Below are 22,209 nucleotides of genomic sequence, written 5' to 3'. Positions count from 1 at the left end.
AAGTGTTTTGCTTTGTTTTTGCATGCACACACCAGCTCCGGTGGAGATGACAAGTGCTGTTGACTCCTTGGCATCATTCTTCTTCCTCTCTTCTGCCATAATCAAGCTTCTGATGATATTAAACAGGTAGTCCAGAGTTCCTGTATATTCTGCAGGAACTACAAAAGTCAGGACTCTTGGCCACAGCACCTGGGGAAAACAAGGCAAGATGCAAAGATTTCGGATATGTCCATGATTTCTCCCTCTGAGGAAGAGCATGTTCTCTCACCTGTTGTTATTATTATTATTATTATTTTTGCTCTTCAGGCCAAATCAAAACGAAATCTCTGCATTCATGTTCACATTCATGTACACATTCATGTTCAGGTGCTGGTTGTAGTGAGTGTTACTCAGCATGTCTGCATGGGTTTGCTGCTGGAATGTGGGGCAGCACAATTCTTCCTTGTGAAGAAGTGTTCTAGGCAGTGCAGGAAGGAAGTCTAGTACACCTGGGCTCCACTCACCAAGGGTCACAAGGACAAAAACAAGTCCTTTGTCAGTGTGGCAATCCAAAATAAGTCATGTATGTCCCCAAACCCCAAGACTAGAGTGCGTTGCTCAGAGAGAATGACTGGGAATGGATAGTGAATGGGCTGCTCTAGGTGCTGACCTTATTGCTCTGAAGTTCTGGCAACACTTGTTTTCTTTAGTCAGTCCGTTTTGTATTCTCTGGAAAACTCCCTTGTCCTCGTGGAAACCTTGGGGTCAACATGGACCCTTCCCTTTGTCTTGCCATCCAGATTTAATCACAAAGCCCTGCCTTTTTTTTTTCATTATAAGATCTTCCATGCCCTTCCATGTTTCCTTCCTACTCTCATGATGCTGCTCAGTTCCTGGGAGGTACATCTGATCTCGTGCTCACTCTCTTTGCATTTAGTCTGCTTCTATGTAAATCCACTGATCTCTCACAGTTATTTTATATTTATATTTAGCACTTGCTTAACATTTTGAATGGCTCATCAGTCACAAGGTAGGACTTTGGCATTTCAGGCCCACAGGAGTCTGGTCCTACACTTCTTTTCATCATTTGCTTTTACATGGAAATGTTGCAATCTTTAGTATGCAGCAGATATATTGGGACGTGTTTGCATGCAGATTCATGGGCCCTATGCACAGAATGCTTTTTCAGTGGATGTGGGATATGGCCTGGACATCTGCGTTTTAAATAAATACCTTAGATAATCCAAGAATCACACCTTAATGTAACCTCTGATCCATTTAAACTGGTCTGTTGCTTATCTCTTGTCCATGCCATGCATTTCTGGCCATTTAATCCTTTCTCAGGTTATTTTGCTTAAGAAAAATACAGATTCCAAGGCTCCTCCCATTAAGGTATAGATTATTTTCAAGTGTCAACTGTGGCCAGAGAATGTGTGCCTTCAACACCTTCCCAGATGAATGGGGAAAGTTTAGCATTCACTGAATTAGAATCTCCACTCACCACTTGATGATAAATCTAGGTATGCTGGGGGAATAAGAGGTGCTTTTGAGGAACTACTCTATTCTGGGCACTGAGCATTGCCATGTACTTCACTGCATCAGAGCATCAAAAAGCTGATGAGACTATGGACTCTGAAAAACAATCTGAAGGGTTTGAAGTGGCAGGGGGGTGGGAGGTTGGGGTACCAGGTGGTGGGTATTATAGAGGGCACGGCTTGCATGGAGCACTGGGTGTGGTGAAAAAATAATGAATACTGTTTTTCTGAAAATAAATAAATTGGAAAAAAAAAAGCTGATGACAGCACATGAAGGACTAATTCATGTCTTTACTCCTAAATGGGCAGAGCTTTAGAGAGATGATCAAAGTAACTGTCAGTTGTGACAGAAGACAACTTACCTGGGGCATTCCAATGACCAGTGGGTCTAGGGTTTTTAAGACCTCGAGGCTTGTTTCCCGGACAGATTCCTCTCCCTTTTCAATCTCATGGGAGTTAGGTTTCATTGGTTTTTCCTTCAAGAAAGATGAAACAGGAGACCTGTTAATAATCCTTCCTGCTGGTTCCCTATGACCTTACTTGGATGTGCTCTCAGACTCTGGGGAGGACAATACAGCCACTCAAGGGGCTCATGGAATCCAGCAGTTTTGGTCTTCGGTACTTAACTTCTATTTTAAAGTGCACCTTGGAGGAATTTGTTGAAACAGACACTGCTTTATCCAGCAGAAAAGCAAAAATTTTGATGGTCCTTGAACTACGGACATTCCCTCTCTCTCTCAGGCCTTTGCTATTGTCTCGGGTGCAAAATTTTCAAAGACACAACCTCTTAGTGGAGTGGACTGTGATTTCGGCTATCATGGACTTACTAAGATCCCCATCTTACGTACATGCTTTTTAGGAAGTTAACCCCCATTTGGCAAGTATGGATGTCTTCTGTTTTCTCTGAAGTAATTTACTTTCTCCACCCCTGCCTTGACCACCCCTGCCTCAAGGTTTTGAGGATAGATTGCCTCCTCTGGGAAAAACCATGATTTCACCTATCTCGAATTTATCATAAGCTCTAAGTGATACCAGTGAAAGAGAACTCAGAAGGCTAGAGGCTGAAAAATTTATTGATAAAAGTGATAAGACTGAAATATAAGTTCTAAATTAGTCGTTGAATTGAGCCCTAGTTAACTGCCCTTGTTACAGGGTAGCTTTCAAAGCTGCACCCTCTTCATACCAGGTTCTTGTTGGACATGGCAAACTGGGAGAAGATATATTCAATCAGTGGCCATCCTTCCCGGGCTTCAATGAAGCATTTCTCACACATGGTTTGAATGAGGAGGAGAGTGGAATTCCTCACCTAGAATCAAAAAAAAATGCATTTGCAGCATTTTACTGCATTGGGTAGAACAATAATTTAGCTTCTCCTATTCTTTAACTTTTATGGATCATTTGTGAGAACCTTCCCGAAAAGGAGTATCCGTTGAATGGTGGGACTCACATAGATGGAACAGGAAGCCAGCTATAGCTTATGACTTAAGGGTTACAGGAAATGCCTTCTTTAACCAAAAATTATTCTCCTTTGCTCCCAGGACATATGTTCTGTTATGGTACATTATGAAATGTTGGTATTATGGGTTAAAACACTGTCTTGCTTTTAAAATTCTCAATGAATAATAACACAATGAACTATACATCTATAATCCTTTATCTACAATTTCAAAACCCAAAAAACACTGGATGCTGGAATTTTGTTTCATGAGTCTGGGCCTAACTCATTAGGTGGCAAAACCCAACTCAACTATGTTAAAACTGTTTATAGTCTTTACTTAATCTGTGTAGTGTAGATCTGCACGTATTTTCTTGCAGAGATATTAATGAGTTTGATTGTGGCTACAGTCACAGTAATGTCTTTCTAAAATCAGGAAGGTTGTGAATTCTGAAATATATCTGGCCCCAGGGATTAGAACAAGAGATTATGAACCTGTACTATAATTTTTAAATAATTAAGTTTGTTTATTGGATTGCTTCCCTGGAGGATAGAAAACTCAGATCTAATTCTTTTTTTTTTTTTAAGATTTTATTTATTTATTTGACAGACAGAGATCACAAGCAGGCAGAAAGGCAGGCGGGGCTTGGGTGGGGTTGGGAAGCAGGCTCCCAACTGAGCAGAGAGCCTGATGCGGGGCTCAGTCCCAGGACCCTGAAATCATGACCTGAGCCGAAGGCAGAGCCTAACCCACTGAGCCACCCAGGTGCCCCTCAGATCTAATTCTTTACTGAATGGGTCTTATAATGGAGAGTTGGAAAAAAAGAATAATTTTGAATAGGGAGGTAGGGCCACAAAGTAGTAAATAGCATAAATACACCAGTAGTCTACCTAAATGAGGGGGAAAAAAGTTATAATTCTGTGTTTTTGCCTGGGGAATTAGACTTCCTTAAAGTTTCTGTCCTCTTTCATTTTACCTTAAACTCTTTTAGCCATTTTTTGATTGGCTTGGTCACTTCCTGGACTGAGATTTATCTATAATTACATCACTGTTTTAAAATTTTTTAGTTTAAAAAAGCTATTATGTCTTATGTATTTATTTTTGTTTTAATTTTTAATTCTAGTTAGTTAACATATAGTATAATATTAGTTTCAGGAGTAGAATTTAGTGATTCATCACTTACATATAATGCCTCGTGCCCTTCTTGATGACCGTCACCTATTTAACCCATTCCCCACCCACCTCTCTAGCAACCCTCAGTTTGTTCTCTGTCCTTAAGAGTCTGTTTTATGGTTTGCTTCTCTCTCTCTCTTTCCTTTCCCCTGTGTTCACCTGTTTTGTTTCTCAAATTCCACATATGAGTGAAATCATATATTTGTCTTTCTCTGACTGATTTATTCCACTTAGCATAATTATTGTTATTTATTGCTTAACTTTTGTTATACTCATTACAGATAAAAGTCTCATAGGGGAATTTTCTTCTTTTCATTGGTTTCTGTATAGAGCTTTGATCCAAACAAAATATGGTTTTAATAAAAAAATGCAGTAATTTCTATTTTTTTGTTCATTCTAGTACAAGTTATATATCTTTTCTAATATGGACTACTTTAATCAAATAATCAGGAAATATTGTGCAATATATGTGCAAGATTTGCTTTAGACTTCCCTAGTTGGAAAATAAGATATCTAAGCTAAAACAAAAACAAACCAAAGCATATTTAGGGGTTATTATTTTTTGTAGGAAGGTATGTTATTTTTATAATTAGCAATTTTTAAACCGTTTAAAGAGAGTAGCAGTGTGATGCTCTGGGCAAAAATCTTTTTTTCTACTGAGAAGCTCTTGAACTGAATGTACTTTAGAACTTTACCTTGATATAGTTTATCTTTTGCGGAAAGATTGATTTCTATTAAAATTAGAATTCATCCCTGAGCTCTTTATAAAGCAATCTTAAAGCAGATTCTTTTTTAAAAAAATAATTTCATTAACATATAATGTATTATTTGTTTCAGGGGTACAGGCCTGTGATTCATCATTAAATTAGACTCTTAAATAATCAAAACCATTTCATTAATTCCTAAAACTACCATCAACAAAATCAAAGTCCCCATTATTTCTCTTACTTTTATATTGAGGTCACCCATGACAACTTTGACTGTTCTTTCAATTGAAGTGATGTGATCCCGCAACTTGGGCTCTGAAGGACAGGGAGAGAAATTAAGAGGCCAGGTTCAGTAGGAGTACAGTCTGTTCTAGGATTGATGAAAACCCATTAGAGTTATGGCACATAATTGCAAAGTCTTTTGTCCATAATATTTTATGTTATTCAATTTTCTCTTACCCTCTTCTCCATTTTTTAAAAAAGACTTTATTAATTTATTAGAGAGAGAGTGTGAGAGAGCATGAGTAGGGGGGTCGGTGCAGAAGAGGAGGGAGAAGCAGACTCCCCACTGAGTAGGGACCCCCCTCCCCCCCCTGCAAAATGGCACTTGATCCAAGGACCCTGGGATCATGACCTGAGCTGAAGGCAGACCTTAACCCAGTGAACCACTTGGGAACCTCTCTTCTTTTTCAATTTTTGAAAGATATTTATTGCTCTCTTTGCTCCATATTATATTAGATTTCATCTTGTTTAAAATGTTAGGTTCAGAGGACCCGTTAGAGTGGCGAGCGGCACAGGCACCAAGATGTCCAACCGAGTGGTCTGCCGGGAAGCCAGTCACGCCGGGAGCTGGTACACAGCCTCAGGACCACAGCTGAATGCACAGCTAGAAGGTTGGCTCTCACAAGTACAGTCTACAAAAAGACCTGCTAGAGCCATTATTGCACCCCACGCAGGATATACATACTGTGGGTCTTGTGCTGCTCATGCTTACAAACAAGTGGACCCATCTATTACCCGGATAATTTTCATCCTTGGGCCTTCTCATCATGTGCCCCTCTCTCGATGTGCACTTTCCAGTGTGGATATATATAGGACACCTCTGTATGACCTTCATATTGACCAAAAGATTTACGGAGAACTATGGAAGACAGGAATGTTTGAACGCATGTCTCTGCAGACAGATGAAGATGAACACAGTATTGAAATGCATTTGCCTTATACAGCTAAAGCCATGGAAAGCCATAAGGATGAGTTTACCATTATTCCTGTACTGGTTGGAGCTCTGAGTGAGTCAAAAGAACAGGAATTCGGAAAACTCTTCAGTAAATATCTAGCGGATCCTAGTAATCTCTTTGTGGTTTCTTCTGATTTCTGCCATTGGGGTCAAAGGTTCCGTTACAGTTACTATGATGAATCCCAGGGGGAGATTTATAGATCCATTGAACATCTAGATAAAATGGGTATGAATATTATAGAACAACTAGACCCTGTATCTTTTAGCAATTACTTGAAGAAATACCATAATACTATATGTGGAAGACATCCCATTGGGGTGTTATTAAATGCTATCACAGAGCTCCAGAAGAATGGAATGAATATGAGCTTTTCCTTTTTGAATTATGCCCAGTCAAGCCAGTGTAGAAACTGGCAAGACAGCTCAGTGAGTTATGCAGCGGGAGCACTCATGGTCCACTGAAGCTCTGAATCCTCAGGGATGCCACCTGCACATACTCATTCTCTGTCCGGGGTCCCCGCCTAGCCCTTACCAAGATACTGGTCCTGGTTTGGGGGGATTCTGAAACCTCAAACTAATAGAACTTTCTTCTCTTCTTTTCTAGTAGGTGTAGTCCTTCCTTAATTTCAACTCATTAAAAAATGGTTTATAGTTTATGGCAATGGAAGGAAGGCTGGCATCAAATTATTTTGATCAAAAAGATGGCAATGTAAAGGCCCAGTTGTGGCAGACAGTTTTTTGAAAGTAACTTGTAAAGCATTTACCATATCCTAAATTTGCACTCTTTGCAGACTTGTGCACATATATTCCGCTTTCAGAATAGTTTTGCAAATTGTACACAAACAAACAAAAAAAGGGTGGAAGCTTTTTAATAAAGAAATTGCATTTATAAATGATCTGTATTAGAATATAATTAATCTCCAGTTATAGTCAATTACTACCCATGTTGTACAACCCGTGTGTACCTTCTATTTTAGTTGCTAATAAAGGGCTACACAACTCAAAAAAAAATGTTAGGTTCAAAAGTGGACTCAACACATCATGCCCAAGGATTAGTTTCAAATGTTGTGAGACTGCTTCATATTTCTTGTCTTCTGATTCTTCAGTAAATCTCAGGGATAACTGAATATTTTTAATTTTTTGAACTATTATAATATAGGATAAAAATGAATTCTCATATTTTATTGAATCCAAGATATCATCAACCTTTTGAGATACTACTATTTTATATTGTACTAAAAAAAGCTAGTAGTGGCTGATTATAATTAAAGATGCTATCAATTATGAGATGCATTCCAATGTCATGAAAATATGTGCTTCTTGGAATTAATGAAATATGATATTTCATTAAATTCTGCTGTTTTCTAAATGCACTAATCTCTAGAATATTGTGCATTCCTCCCACCTACCCCCTATTTATTGGGCCACTTGGCCAGCCTACTAGATCTTCTAAATTTTAAATTTGATTTTCAAAAATTCTACTTCTTCTCACCTACATATATCCATAAGTATCATGAAAGAAGAGGTAACTGAAAAGAAGAGAGGAAACTGAAAATATAGTGGCTTATAGGGGCACCGAGTGCCTCAGTCAGTTAAGTGTCTCCCTTCAGCTCAGGTCAAGAGCTCAGAGTCTTGGGATCGAATTCCTCATCAGGCTCTCTGCTCAGTGGGGAGTCTGCTTTTCCCTCTCCCTTTGCCCCTCCCCCCATGCTTTCACACCCTCTTTTTCTCTCCCTCTCAAATAAAATAGAATCTTAAAGTAGTAGATTGTAGATGACCAAAAAGACAGAGCTTTACTTGAATATGATCTTCTACAAACACCCCAAAGACATAGAATAAAGTTAGTGAATGCATAGGCTTCAGTTTGCTTCTTGGGACAAAATAAACCACTCTGGCTTCATTTCTTTGCTTACCCTCAGCATTGATAGCCGATCTTAACAAAGTCAAAATTCCCATTCGAATGGTTTCATTATTATTCCTCATTTGTTCATCAAAAAATTCCATCAGGTCTGCAGGGTTGGAATGGGCTGCAGGTTTAAGAAATACTGGAGTCATAAGAACTCATTTTCACCTTTGATAAAACATTTGTGAACGGGAAAAGCAGAATTCCATGGAGATTTTCAAAGTCACTCTTTGGTTGGTACTAGATTTTATTACATCACTGCATCTTTAGTATCACAAAATTAAGCAGTTCGGTCACTCAGAAAGATTTATATACCTAGGTCCACATCTGTTCATACATATAAATATCGAATATGTATAAATATTTGGAAGTTGGTTTTTTTTTTAACAGATGGAATCAAATTAAGATGAGGTTATTAGGGTGGGCCCTAATTCAGTATGAGATGAGAAAAGGAGAGGAGACACAGGGAGGACAACTTGTGAACATGGAGGTGGAGACTGGAGTGATGCTTCACCAGCTGGGAAGCTGGGGAGCTACAAGGTAAGGCAGGAAGCAGGGAAGAAAGAGAAAAGGCCTGATTGGAAGAAAGTGGTTTGGTTTTGAACTATTAGAGATTGAGTGAAGCAGGTAATAGGGTGTGCATAGAACAGAGGATAGAATAGAAACATAGGAAAAACTAGAACATAATAGGGAATAACTAGAACATAATAGAAAGGTAATGCAATGAAGTAGTAGAAATGACATAATTTGGGGAGGATGGAGGTAGAGGTATGGGAGGTATGGGATTGCTCTGGTCCTTACTTTTCAGGGTCTATGTTGGAACATAATTTGTATGCTGACTCTGAGAACTTGTTGCCTCCTCTATGACCTGCATCAGGTATTTTAACTAGACAATGGGTGGGATTGTGATGTGAGAACAAGAAGGAAGGGGAAAGAGTGAAGAAGAGAGTGAGAGGGAGACAAGGAATGTATATTAAGAGATGATGAGGGAGAAATGGCGTGACTTTGGGCTTGACACAGTTTGAAATAGGCTCAAATACTGAGGAAAAAAAGCATTTCCTATCCCTAGGATTGCCAAATCACCTTGGTTTGCCCAGAAATAAATTCATGCAAATGTAGTCCATTAATTTTTGACAAAGGAGTCAAAAATACCTAACAGTGCAAGGATAGTCTCTTTAATAAATGATGCTGGGAAATGGACAGCCACATGCAAAAGAGTGAAACTAGATCCCTACCTTACACCATATACAAAAATCAAATCAGAATAAAGACACAAGAGTAAGACCTGAAACCATAAAACTCCTGGAAGAAAACATAGGTGGTGAGCTCCTTGACATCAGTCTTGGCAATGATTTTTTTGGATTTGACACTAAAAGTAGAAGCACCAAAGATAAAAAATAAGCAAGACTATATCAAACCAAAAATCTTTTGCTCAGCAGAAAAACCCCCACAATAACCATTAACAAAATGAAAAAGCAACATATGGGATGGGGAAAATATTTACCAACCATGTATTTCATAAAGGGGTTAAATCTCAAAATGTGTATGGAGATTTTCTGGTTTTAGAACTGAACGTTCTATCCCTGGAAGTCCATTAGTTCCAGGCAAACCAGGGTGATTGGTTATCTATCTATTGTGCTTCTCTTGGGACTGGGAGGATAGGGAGAGGCACAGGATACCATGAGTTGAAGGAAGTGTGTGTGTGTGTGTGTGTGTGTGTGTGTGTGTGTCTGTGTGCGCGACAGTTTGCACATCCTTCTTCACAGTTGTAATCATCACTGCGAGACATTTTTACTAAAAACCCTCTGGTTGCTAGGTCCTACCTAGAATGAGGAAACAGCTTGAAGCTTCAATTTCATTTTCCTTTACAGGAGGCTCTGGAGCTCTGCACACCTGAGTGAAAAAGAAGAATCAGGCGGCAGATGTTAAAAACAGAAAACCAGAGGAAATGAAACAATCAGATCTGACAGCAGGGTTTTCTTACCTGGTGGAGTAAACTGATAAAGATGGTCTTTCTCAAGCCCTTTGGAAGGGCAGTGTCATAAAGGACCACCGCGGTCAGTATTTGTTTTAGACTCTGGAATGGAAGCTCTCAAAGGTTAGTTAGAGGCTGCCCATGAAGCAGCAGCACAGCATGTGGAAGACAATTACGTTTTTTGTGCGGAGAACAAACTCATAACCTTCCTGTGGTCACAGTTTTCCCCCTGCCTTAGTCAGTGCTTCAGCAACTTGAAAAGAAAATTCTTAATCCCTTTTTTGGATATTCCATCACCCAGCTATGCCCACCTCTTCTCTACCTCATGTTTCTCAAAAAGTATTTAAGTTCAACTGCCCAAACCAGTATCTCAGTTCCTTCGGACCTCTGGAGACTTGTTGTCTTCCAGGATGGTTGTGGATAGACTCTCTGAATCAGTTCATTGAGGGTGTGGCTCTTACCTGAGTGACGTGGAAATCAATCTCTTTGTCTTTATACTGGTTCAGGAGCCAGGGTACCTGGTCCAGGGCATAGTCACAGAGGTCTTCCCGATGAAGCAGCAGGCTCACCGTGGGGCCGTGCGCCTTAACGATGGCCAAAGTCTGCAGAGGCAGCCAACGAATACCACGTCTAAGACTTCACTGAGCTTTTTGTACAGTTCTCAGAATACCTGGAGCTTTAGACAGCCCCACACAATTTTCCTCACTGCTTCCAACCAAGAAAGAATTCTTTAAAAAATGTTTAGGTTAAGATCATTGCATGAAGCAGTTACAGTTACATTTGTATTTTTAGCTTTGTCTACATCTGTATCTCTACTGATACTCATTTCCATATTTGTCCCCTTCCTATTTCTTTAACCTTTCTCCACTAGTCACTAGTGGAGTGACTTTCTCCACTAGTCCACTAGTCACTTTCTTTCAATATACTAATAAGTTGAAAATTTCCCTTATATTAAAAAATTCTTCAATTCCAAATCACTCTGACCCCAATTCTGTTTCTTTCTTTTCTCCAAAAAATTATGTGATCACTAAATTCTACCTATGAAACCAATATTACACTATATGTTAACTAACTAGAATTTAAATAAAAACTTGAAACAAACAAACAAACAAAAAGCAAAGTTTTCTGAAAGAGAGGTCTACGTTTGCCATCTCTACTTCCCACCTCTTATTTACTCTTCAGTCCACTCTGGCTTCTGCTGATATAAAAAACAAACAAGTGTAAAATATAAATGTAAATAGGTTGACTGGAAAAATTTAGAAATCACAAAATTTATGAAGAAGGAAATACAGTATTCACATTGCTGACAGTGTCCATAGATAAGGAAACACAGAATTCACATTGCTGACAGTATCCATAGATAATCACTCTTTGGTGTACTTTAATATTTTTTTTTATTAATTTGACTTATTTTTTTTTTATTTTTTTTATTTTTATTTTTTATTTTTTTAAAGATTTTATTTATTTATTTGACAGAGAGAGAGATCACAAGCAGGCGGAGAGTCAGGCAGAGAGAGAGAGAGAGAAGCAGGCTCCCGCCAAGCAAAGAGCCCGATGCGGGGCTCGATCCCAGGACACTGAGATCATGACCTGAGCCGAAGGCAGCGGCTTAATCCACTGAGCCACTCTTCCCTACGTTTCCTCTATACATTTTAATTTTTAAAAAACTGACACCATTCTTTAATATACAGTTCTATATTCTGCTTTTCTACATAATATTAGGTGATGAATTTTTTTTTTCTGTCAACTAAGTTTTGTTGTCTATCAAACCATCTCAAAACTTAGTGGCTCAGAATAACAACCATTTATTTCACTCAACTGTGTGTCAGCTGGATGATTCTTTTAGCAGTTGGACATTTCCAAGCAATGGTCGCCTTGCAAGATTATTCTCGCTTGAGCACTGTAACAATAGACTTCATACATCTCCTTTTGCTTCTTGAAAATTATTCCTTTCTTAGTTTCTAAGATCTTATTCTCTTTGCTTAGAACCCTCCAAAGGTTTCTTATTATATATATATAAAAAGTCCAAACTCCTGTGTAGCATTCAAGACTCATCATTATGTGACTAAGACCAAAATCTTTCCTGGTTTTATTTGTTTCTGCTTCTTTATATCTCCCTTCTCTTCTCCCCTTCCCTCTCTTCTACTGGACTCACTCAAGTGTGCATGTTATCCTGTCTCCAGCCTCTGCTTCAGCAACTTTTATGGCCTCTTTAGGGAATGCCTTTTGCTTGGGTGAACATCTTTATAGGCTGCAAGCTCAGTTTCAATGTCACGGCCTTTGCACTACTCGCCACAGTATTTAAGTGCTTCTCTCTCTCTCTGTTCCCTCATTACTGTGTGCACCCTCTTGTCACTTCTCTAACTCTTTCTGTGGGAAGCTAGGAAAGTACTTGGCGGATTTGTATTGAATTGTGTTTTACAGGTGCCTTAAAGAAAAGACTTCTACAGGATATTTTAAAAGTTCCAAGTTTGCTAATGATTTAACTACCTCAGCGTGTTAAAAAAAAATGCTTTGGCAGCTTAAAGTATAGAAAAGAAACTGAGCTAGAGAAGAAAAGTGCTACATCTTTTAAATATAGGAATAAAAGACCTAAATAGGATGTAATTTACTCTCCATTTAAAAATTATACTGATTAAGCAAGATAGGCATGGGATACCATGTGCACACCCTTTGAAATGTCTTCTGCACAAGGCATTTCAATCTTTTGAAGTAGTCATGCACGTCCTTTAGATATTTTATTTCATTGTCATCTTCATAGACATGGGAAATTTTTGTTGGCTCTTGTTTTTCCTAAAGAGTGACTCAGCCCAAATATGGGTAATAAGACATGAAATACTGAATTTCTCTATATTTTACTCATCTCCAGTTAGTCATTGTTCTTTCCACACACTGGAATGTCAGTTCCACAAGAGTGGGGATTTTGATCTTTCAATCCCTGCTGTCTCCCCAGCATGGAGGAACAGTGCCTGGCATGTCATGGGGACTCAATAAATATTAGCTCAAGAATGAATAAATAGTGATTTGAAACAGGAAAAACAAAAGTGTTGATAAACCTGATAAAAACACAACTCATAGCTTTCCAAACAACTGAAATTAATGATCATGTCAGAAAGGGGAGGAAGTTGAAGTAGCATGGAAGGCGAGCTCTCTTGGGGCATGCCGAGGCCCCCACTCACTTGCATGGGCGAGGTAATGGGGGCCCACTTCTCCATTATATACCGGAACAGCATGAAGATCTTGTCAGATAGTCGGTTGGCATCCAATCTTGGATAGGGAAAGTCTCTCCAGTGGTTGACATATTTGTAAATGGCTTTGCTGAACTTCTCAAGGGCTGCATTTTAAAAACAACCACAGACTGAGAAAAATATTAAGATGGGAGGGCCCATAAAATACTTTGAGAAGAGTGTACTGATAATTAACAAATGTGTGATAGTTTCTATAAAATGTTATATGACTACCAAATAAACATAAAAAGTATTCAGTCACATTAGTGAAATGTAAGTTAAAACCATAATGAGATAATACAACAAACCATATAGAATTCCTAAAATTTCAGACAATGTCAATGTTGGTAAGACTAAGGTGCAGCTGGTGTTTTCAAGTATGGCTGAGGGGAGTGTGAACTGGTACAAACACTTTAGAAAACATTGAATATATATTCCTTATGACCCAGAAATTCCACTCCTAAGTATGCAGTTGGTTAGATACACAAACATATAGGCACTAAAAAACTTGTACTAGAATGTTCATATTCACTTTGGGGGGTGGGTAATAGTCTCAAACAGAAAACAGAAAAATGTCCGTCAGCAAGTAGAATGGACAAACTGTAGTATAGGCATGTAATAGTAGACAGGAGTGAACACAGACAGCTTCACACAACAACATGTATGAATTTCACAATAGGTGAAACTAAGCTATGGTGTTAGAAGTCAGGCTTTTGGTTACTCTTGGAAAGGATAGAGATCATGATGATTGGCAGGAAAGATGAGGTGGGCTTCTGGGTTATTAGTAATCTCCCACTTCTTGACCTGAGTGGTGGTCATATGAATAAGTTCATTTTGTGACAACACATCAACCTGTACACTTCTGATTGGTATGTTTTTTCACGGGTCTGTTTCACTTCAATAAAATAAAAAAATGTTGGGCTTGCAAAAATATCATTTAGACCATGAGCCCATATTTGCATCAAGTGTATTAAATAATATTATTTGTTCCTTCAGCTCTCTTGTTTCACTAGATGATGCAGAAAAGTCATAGTTTACTCCTCAATGATACTTCATATGCAAAAAATACTCTGGAAAGACCCTGAGTACCTTAGAGCTGGCCATGTATTGACTCATTCACATTCCTTTCCAATTGATAATCTTCTGCTATACATTGTCATAATCTTGTGTGTGTGTGTGTGTGTGCGCGCGCGTGCGTGCTTGCCTTGTACTGACCAAAATCAACATGAGGGAAAGGATGTCTTATCTCTTGACAGTATCTGAAGCAATGAGCATGATGTCTGCTTATTGGCTGATGAAATGAATAGCTAGGTGGACGGATGGATGACTATGAAATTATATACCTATTCTTTAGTGGCAGCCAGGCAAAAGTTGCTTTAAGACCAAAGGGCACTAGATAACTTTATAAAACAAAGGCAGAGAATCCCTTTTTCGATGCTGTGATGATTTCTAGTTTTATTTCCTTTTCCCTTTTGGGTTATTGATATTGCAGGTAGAAAGGCTATTACAAGCACCAAAGTTTATTTGCAAGAACACAGTGTTAGCTGTGATAGTAAGTAGGAAAAATAAAAAGTATTGAAAAGTGGGCTAATCTAGTATTATTGCTCAAGTTCTTGAGCCAGACTGTCATAGTTCAAATCCTGGCTCTGCCCCGCACCAGCTGTATGACTGCAGGCAAGCTCTTAAATTTCTATGCCTCAATTTTCTCATCAGTAAAACGAAGGAAAAATGTTACTTACCTAATGGGGTTGCTGTGAGGTTAAAGGAAATAATAATCTTAAAATACCCAAGGCAGTATTCAGGCACATAGTACATTCTCAGGATATACCAGATATAAATATTGCTTCCATACAGAGCAGAAAAGAAATGGCCAAAACAGAACACACAAGTCTTGGTTGAGAGGTAAAGATGACATTCCTGACAGCACAGCCTTTTAAATATTACAAAATCATAGTGTTAGAGGGCTTTAGAGGGGAGAGGGATCCTAGCAATCCCTTTATTTAATGTGTTTAGATGTGAAAATGAGATTGAGAGAGGATGGTTCAGAGGATGATCAGGGAGAGGAGCCCAGATCTCCAGACTCAACCAAGAAGCCTCTCACTGTGCTGCACATGTTTTTTTTCTTCCTGAAAATTCCAGGGCCATTTTCTTCTCTGCAGACTCTTCGTTACTCTGGATGTATTTCAGTTTGGGGGTAGATGGAAATCGTGACCCATGGTTTGCTTACCTGTTTTCCTTAATTTTATGAGTGCTTGTACTTTGATTAGATTGATTACTTATCTTTATTACAACATTGCATTATACAGCTATGTCAACATTTAGCCTACTCCTAAGAACTGGTGAGCTCCCAGAACCATTGTGGGGAGAGTGTGATCCAATTAAAGAAGGAGGCTAGTAGAAATGGAGGCTATATAAGGCAGTGGAAAGTGTATAGACCTCAGTCACATCCACCTCTCCATTTCACTGACAGTCACCACTTTAAGGAAATTGCTTAATTTACATGACTGTTTCTCATCTGTAAAATGATGGAGGGAGGGGGTAATAGTACTTACCTTGCTTTGAGAATTGAGACAGAGAGAATTATAATTGCTTTGAGGACTGAGAGAGACAAGTCCCTGCAGAGAAACTTCCATGTGGTAGGCACTCAGTAAATGGTAGCTATTATTATTAGCGAATAGAACAAAACTAGAGTAAAAGGAAAAATAATGGGTGCCTGGGTGGCTAGTGGATTAAGCCTCTGCCTTCGGCTCAGGTCATGGTCTCAGGGTCCTGGAATCAAGCCCCACATCAGGCTCTCTGCTCAGTGGGGAGCCTGCTTCCCCCTCTCCCTCTGCCTGCCTCTCTGCCTACTTGTGACCTCTCTCTCTGTCAAATAAATAAATAAAATCTTAAAAAAAAGGAAAAATAAAACATTTGCTCAATTCATAGTCTGGTCATAACAAAGAGAAAACCATAGGAATACCCACCAATACAGAAAACTCCCTTCATCTTCTCCTCTTCGGCCAGCCTGAGCATGGTTTGCATGGTTAGCAGGGTCATCATCATGAAGGGGATACTCTGGGACACTGCCAAGAGGGGCACAAGAGGAGAAAACCATTATCCTCTCACACTGGAGAGTTCTGCGGTTCTCCACGTCAGCAAGGAGCATGTCAAAGCTATGTCGGGGAGACAGATGAGGTGCTGCAGGAAGATATTCTCCTGGACCCCTTCTTTGGCCATAAGGCCTGACTGTAGTTAAAGAATTGGAGGAGGGGGGCACTTCTGTGATTCCAAGTTGGACTACAGTACCTGCAAGGAGTGGTTGATTTAAAAGAAGTTCTAGCTGTACCTGTTGTTTGTAGCAATTGCCTGTTTGGATAATTGTTGGATTAATGTCCATCTCTCCCACCAGAACTTGGCTGCATTCCCAGGGCCTAGCCCAGGTAATAGATACTCAATAAAAAAATATATATATATAAATAAAACTAACTAACTAACTAAATACATACATAAATAAATATCTGTTAAATAAAGTGGTATAGAAAAATAATCCTAATAAACTCTTACATACTTCATGTAAGTGTTCAGTGGTTTGCAGAAGAGGCCTTGTGGAAAAAGGGCTTTTGCAAACACAAAGCCAGATCAAAGGGATGGTGAGGATGGGAGGGTTCAGCCAAATAGAGAGCAGCATGGACTAATGGTGCATCAGCAGGCTCATCTGTGCTCAGAAACAACCACCTAAATCCCACCGTCGATGCTCTTGAGCATGGCAGAAGGGAAGAATGCTCTCTTTTCTGCTATTTGCACCCATCTGGTTTTAGACGGTTAGTCAGGGTGGATACTTCCCAGGAAAATGTGGAGAGTCTTCCCTCCATACCATAGCTGGTCGCCAGTTCAGCCAGAGCAAGCACGATGAATTCATCCGGTAGCTCCAGGATCCTGAAGTTACTCTGTATTTCATACATCACAGAGTTGAAATCATGCGCAGCAAGAGACACCAACACCTCACCAGCCAGCATTCTGGTTTCTCTGAGGATCTGAGGAGGTAAAAGGAGACAACAATAACAACTGGAGGAAGAGCAGAGGGAGTTTGCAGAGAGGTGATGGTCTAGATAATATTCTAAGTTCCCCCGGCTTTGGGATAGGGACAGAACAGGCTGTTCCAAACCCAGGGCGGAAAGACTCTAGGGTGAGGGTCAGTAGCTGTCCAGCAGAGGTAACTTTAGTGAACTTTAAAACCAGTTTTACTAAGGTTCTTGTAAACGTAAGGTCAAAATACATTTTCTTGCGAATTGATCCGGCACTATGAACACAGGATCTATGTTTTTTGTGTTAATGAGGAATCACTGTGGCTGAAGGCCTGAAGGGTATTGAGAAAGGGAAATGGGACAGGGAGTCTGGACTTTGGGTTTTCATATTGTCCTGATCCAGTTATCTTGGATAGAGGAGATATTTGGAGGAACTTCTGTTTTTGGTAGTGCTGAACTAAGGAAGTTTGATCGATTCTCCTGCTGAAGACAATAAAAAGAGCTGGACAAGCTGTTAGAAAATATACTCACAAAACATCACAATATAGGGTGGAATGAATTACTAAGTTAAGATCTGGAAAAGATTGGAAATCCATAGAAGTCAGTCCTATATTTGAGGCTCCTGTGCTGTATTTTGGGAGAATAAACTGAATTTGAGACCAACAAATGGTGATACCCTGGTCATCCCACTTCTTATCTTTTAGCCCAAGGCTCCAAAAGGCTGCATTTAAATGAAAGGTTTGCTTGGCCCTCCATGTACTGTAGTCCAACTTGAAATCACAGAAGTGCCCCCCTCCTCCAAATCTCAAGGCCTGAAATTAATCATAGATTGTTAGTACCCTTGGCAGGTAAACATCCTTTCTGGATGAAAACACCTTAAAACTCAAATTGTGTCTACAAATAATTTTTCTGATACAATTCCTAGCATGGGTAGCTAAGTAGGCACATGAGAGATAATAATTTATATATGGAAAGCGAGAAAACTGGGTTCTAGTTACTTTGAAAAAAATCTCTCCAAACATCAACATGCTCATCTAAAACTGGAATGGATAATATTATCTCTAAAGTCTTTTTTTTTTAATTTGTTGCAATTTCCTTATCTATGAAGGGATAAGTATTCAGTATTGTAATAATACCCAAGTTATCATGAAGAAACAAATGAAAGTGACTTGTAATTCAGGCAGTAACGTAAGAAAAGCTTGTAAATGTCTACACGGGTGCATTTGGGTCACTTAAAGACCAGTTGCGACCCTGGTATTGATTTATCATTAAGAATCAAACTTACATTGTTGTCTCTCATGTCCTTAGAAGCATAATAAATCAACCGTTGGACGATTGCATCATCCAAGATGTCACTATTCTGAATAACGGAAGTGAGATGACTATAAATGTCTTCCTGTGAACATACAAGTGTATACACAGAATCTGAGTTGCAAAACTAAAGGATTCAAATGAAGTGCAAATGATTAACACCATCAAACTGAGCAATGCGTTTCTGCTTCACAATGGATTTTATACATCTTTTTAAAATTTAAATTCAGTCAGCCAACTAGCATACCGTCATTCCTTTCATATGTAGCGTCCAATCATTTATCAGTTTTGTCTAATACCCGGCGCTCATCACAGCTCGTGCTCTCCTGATTGGGGGATTTTAATGCATCTTAATCAGGGCTTCCTGAACATAATATGCAGCTTTAGAACACAAAAGCTTATACAGAAAGCAAAGTTCTTTCTGAAAACTATTTTAACCTGACTGCATTACTATGACAAAATCTAACTGAAGTTGGAAGCAGGCTACCTAACATATCGTCTTGAAAGTCGCTTTCAAGTAGTAGGGCACTCAGGGGAATGGAAATGCTCATTACCCAGACCGCTGCTCCTACCACTGGGAAGTGACTATGTTATTAAGAAACACACTGTGATTCCCAAAGAGGCTGATAAGCTGTGAAACTGGATCCTAAGGGAGGTTTAGAAGTCCTTGGCTTTATTCATGCCTTATAGAAAGAAGCTTGTGAATTCTTTTGGACAGGACCGCATCATGGGGCTGGATCAGATGTTATGTAAGAGGACTCTTCGAAATCTCTTAGGTGGCTACATGGTCTCGGGTAGATGAAAGACTGGGGTCCTAGAATGCCTAACAGCCTCAAGCACGTTGCCTTCAAGGTACCATGCCCACACTGAAGATGGGACGTAACTCCCTTTGTACAAGGGGTTCTAACAGGCAGTCAGGGTTGAGGTCTACCAGATTAGGAGATGAAGGTGTAGACCCTGTCCTTCACAGGGAGGATACCTTGGATCATGATAAAGGGGTTCTAACAGGCAGTCAGGGTTGAGGTCTACCAGATTAGGAGATGAAGGTGTAGACCCTGTCCTTCACAGGGAGGATGCCTTGGATCATGATGGGAGCATTGTTTTGAACTCAGACGGCCTTGTGCTCTGGTCATGTACCTGTTGTGGGTCTTAGTCCTCTTTGCTGTAAAATGGAAACAGCCATGCCTACCTCGTGTAGGTATGGGTGGTGAACATAATACAAGTCACTGTGTTTGGAGAGCTTCTCGGGTACTGCTTCCTAGATAAGTGTCCCTTGGAGGTAGCTGTTTTTATTTTACAAAAGGTTGTTGGGGCCAGAAAAGCCTCCCCATCCCAGAGAAATAAATCTCTAACTGTGGACTAGCACCACAGATGAGTAGTGGAGATCTTTGGGGCTTGTCATAGAACCCTCGGCTTCTACAGGAGGAGACTCTTATGGTTATAAGTATGGTCTCCCCCTCTTTCCACATCTTTCCGTATCAGGTTATAGAAAGGAGTATTCTTGAGCTAACTTCCAGAATTGGATACTATGATTCCTCAAATGCCAAATATCATTGTTTAAACATGACAATGACTTCCATTATAACTACTTTTTGAAAGATTGAATGCTGTGTATAAAGCCAGAGAGAAAAGAAGTCAAGGCAAAGAAAGAGGCATATGAAATGTTGCAATAATTGCACTCGGAAAAGTAAATGGAAAACAGATTTTCCTTACCTTGCTAATATTATCTTCCATGTTCAGCATGCCTAGAGTGAGGTTAATATCTCCCAAAGTCTCTAAAATGTACAGAAAAAGAAGAATTAATTCTCTCCTATAATTCCTATGCAAGAGTTACAGAAATTCTTTTTCTCTTGCTTCTCTGTTTCTCTCTCTTTTGTCCCAGACCCTCCTTCTTGACTGTCAGCTTTCTGATGACAGGAGCTAAGTTTTATTCATATTTTATATGTTTGACATACTTGCAAATAACAGATATTTTGTATTTTTTTAAAACCTGAATTAAAGGGGAAGGGGAAGATAAAAGATGCTACATTCTGGTGCACCTGGGTAGCTTAGTCAGTAAAGCATTTGCCTTCGGGTCAGGTCATGATTACAGGGTCCTGAGATGGAGCCCCACATTGGTCTCCCTGCTCAGCAGAGAGTCTGCTTCTCTCTCTCTCCCTGGCCCCCAACCCTCACTTGGGCTCTTTCTCTATCTCAAACAAATAAGCAAATCTTTAAAAAAAATATGTTACATTCCTATTTATCCCTCCTGTCATGTAGGTATCACCCTATATATCCTCTCTACCAAGGTGCAGTTCTCAGATGCCATGAGTTGAAACCCTTCTACCCTACCTGAGCATGAGAAGACAATGGTGTGATATAGCTGTTTACTTTCATTTCCTACTCAGCACCTCCTCTGTGTACTTTTCCACAGTCTGTCTATCTCTGTTTCTCTCCATCTAACCTTCTGGCCTTGCCAAGTCCCTCTTCTGGTCCCAAGCTAATGGAACCTTCTGTTTTCTGATAATGATCTAAATTAGGTTGACTTGCACTTTCCAGGCATATTTGTATTTGAATAACTCTCATCAGAAAACAAAACAAAACAAAAAACACATGTGAGTCAAAGGAATTGAGCAATTCAGGCCACATGGCAAATTGGTAAGAGAGAAACCTTTGGAGGTGAGTCTCCAAATCAAGCCACAGATCCCTTTAGCATGGTCTTTTTTTGGCAAAGCAGATAGACAACATGCTTGAAAATTAGGGGAAAATATTTCCAAAGGACCATTCCAGTATTTAAGAGTAAATAAAAGACTGTCTTTCTATGTGTTGTAGGTACTTGCTCTTCAGGTAGACTATATATTTTTAAAGAAAGTAAGGCACCATCATCTCTCAGGGTCCTAGTCTATCACTGCCCCTTTACAATCAATACGATTTATTATTTTGGAATAAAAGGGGAGTAGAGAGAAATAATCGTACTTTAGCATAACTTTTTATAACACTTTCAGTTGTACAGACCCTCCACAATGACTCACCATCCCCCATTCCACATAGACATGTGATCACATAGACAAAACATAGACAAAACACTTAGCTCCTTAGGATCCCGTGATGCTCACCTACAGTTTCCTCCATGTCCTGAGTCATGTCTTGGCTGTTTCAGGCTCTCTAAGAGACAGCACCTAAGTATCAGAAATAGTATGGCTAAAAAATTGAACAAGGAAGTTGACAAGTTTCTCACAAAATGTTCACATAAGGCTCTCTAAAGGAAAGTCCCTCCTCCACTTGATTGGCACAACGATCTGGAAGCTTCCAGCGATGGACTGCTACTGAGAAGGATGATGCTGTATTCTACCACTATGACATTTTCTTGCTTCTGAGCTCCTGCTGACCAACAAAATGGCTGCATCTCACCGAATATTGTCCCTTGGGTGGAGACCAGAGTATCTGAGAAGGAAGAAATTAGAGACTGGGACTCAAAGCATTTTTGTAGACCAAAGGAGTTCCTCTCCCTAAACTTGGGTCCATTGATCACAAATTTGGGAATGGTTTTCAGTGGTCACTTTACTGGCCTGGTGTTGGTAAAGCCTTTATGGTGATCTTGTTGATTGTTCTACTTGGTGAAAGTCAGTCACACAAACTGGGCATGCTCAGTGGACCGGAATGCCCACCAGGGGCAGTTGAATAGAATGTCCAACTGACAGCAGCAAAGCAAAAGCTTTCTCTGCCACCCCTTCCTGTTC

General features: G+C 39.6%; 2 protein-coding genes across 2 annotated transcripts in view; one reads left to right on the top strand and one right to left on the bottom strand.

The window, feature by feature from the left end:
- Window positions 1–21,613, bottom strand: part of MROH2B (maestro heat like repeat family member 2B) — a 66,784-nt gene extending 45,171 nt beyond the window's left edge. Inside the window, exons 1-14 of the mRNA XM_044232451.1 lie at window positions 21,586–21,613; window positions 20,204–20,265; window positions 18,465–18,575; window positions 17,029–17,188; window positions 16,139–16,237; window positions 13,125–13,279; window positions 10,407–10,547; window positions 9,955–10,047; window positions 9,794–9,863; window positions 7,981–8,094; window positions 5,072–5,145; window positions 2,698–2,820; window positions 1,877–1,990; window positions 33–189 (exon numbers count right to left, since the gene is read on the bottom strand). Coding sequence (XP_044088386.1) covers window positions 33–189; window positions 1,877–1,990; window positions 2,698–2,820; window positions 5,072–5,145; window positions 7,981–8,094; window positions 9,794–9,863; window positions 9,955–10,047; window positions 10,407–10,547; window positions 13,125–13,279; window positions 16,139–16,237; window positions 17,029–17,188; window positions 18,465–18,575; window positions 20,204–20,265; window positions 21,586–21,613 — 1,501 coding nt within the window. The remainder of the gene's footprint in view (window positions 1–32; window positions 190–1,876; window positions 1,991–2,697; window positions 2,821–5,071; window positions 5,146–7,980; window positions 8,095–9,793; window positions 9,864–9,954; window positions 10,048–10,406; window positions 10,548–13,124; window positions 13,280–16,138; window positions 16,238–17,028; window positions 17,189–18,464; window positions 18,576–20,203; window positions 20,266–21,585) is intronic.
- LOC122894711 (protein MEMO1-like) lies at window positions 5,608–6,704 on the top strand. Its single transcript, XM_044232465.1, has one exon. It carries the CDS (start codon window positions 5,636–5,638, stop codon window positions 6,527–6,529), a length of 894 nt encoding a protein of 297 aa, XP_044088400.1. The 5' UTR covers window positions 5,608–5,635; the 3' UTR covers window positions 6,530–6,704.
- Window positions 21,614–22,209: the final 596 nt, after the last annotated feature.

The sequence above is a fragment of the Neovison vison genome, chromosome 1 (assembly GCF_020171115.1).
Source record: "Neovison vison isolate M4711 chromosome 1, ASM_NN_V1, whole genome shotgun sequence".
In the NCBI taxonomy this organism is placed as follows: domain Eukaryota; kingdom Metazoa; phylum Chordata; class Mammalia; order Carnivora; family Mustelidae; genus Neogale; species Neogale vison.
This window is presented reverse-complemented; position numbering and strand designations above follow the sequence as displayed.

Bases quoted from the DNA above. Each gene is read 5' to 3' on its own strand.
- LOC122894711 (XM_044232465.1), top strand. From the start codon at position 5,636: ATGTCCAACCGAGTGGTCTGCCGGGAAGCCAGTCACGCCGGGAGCTGG.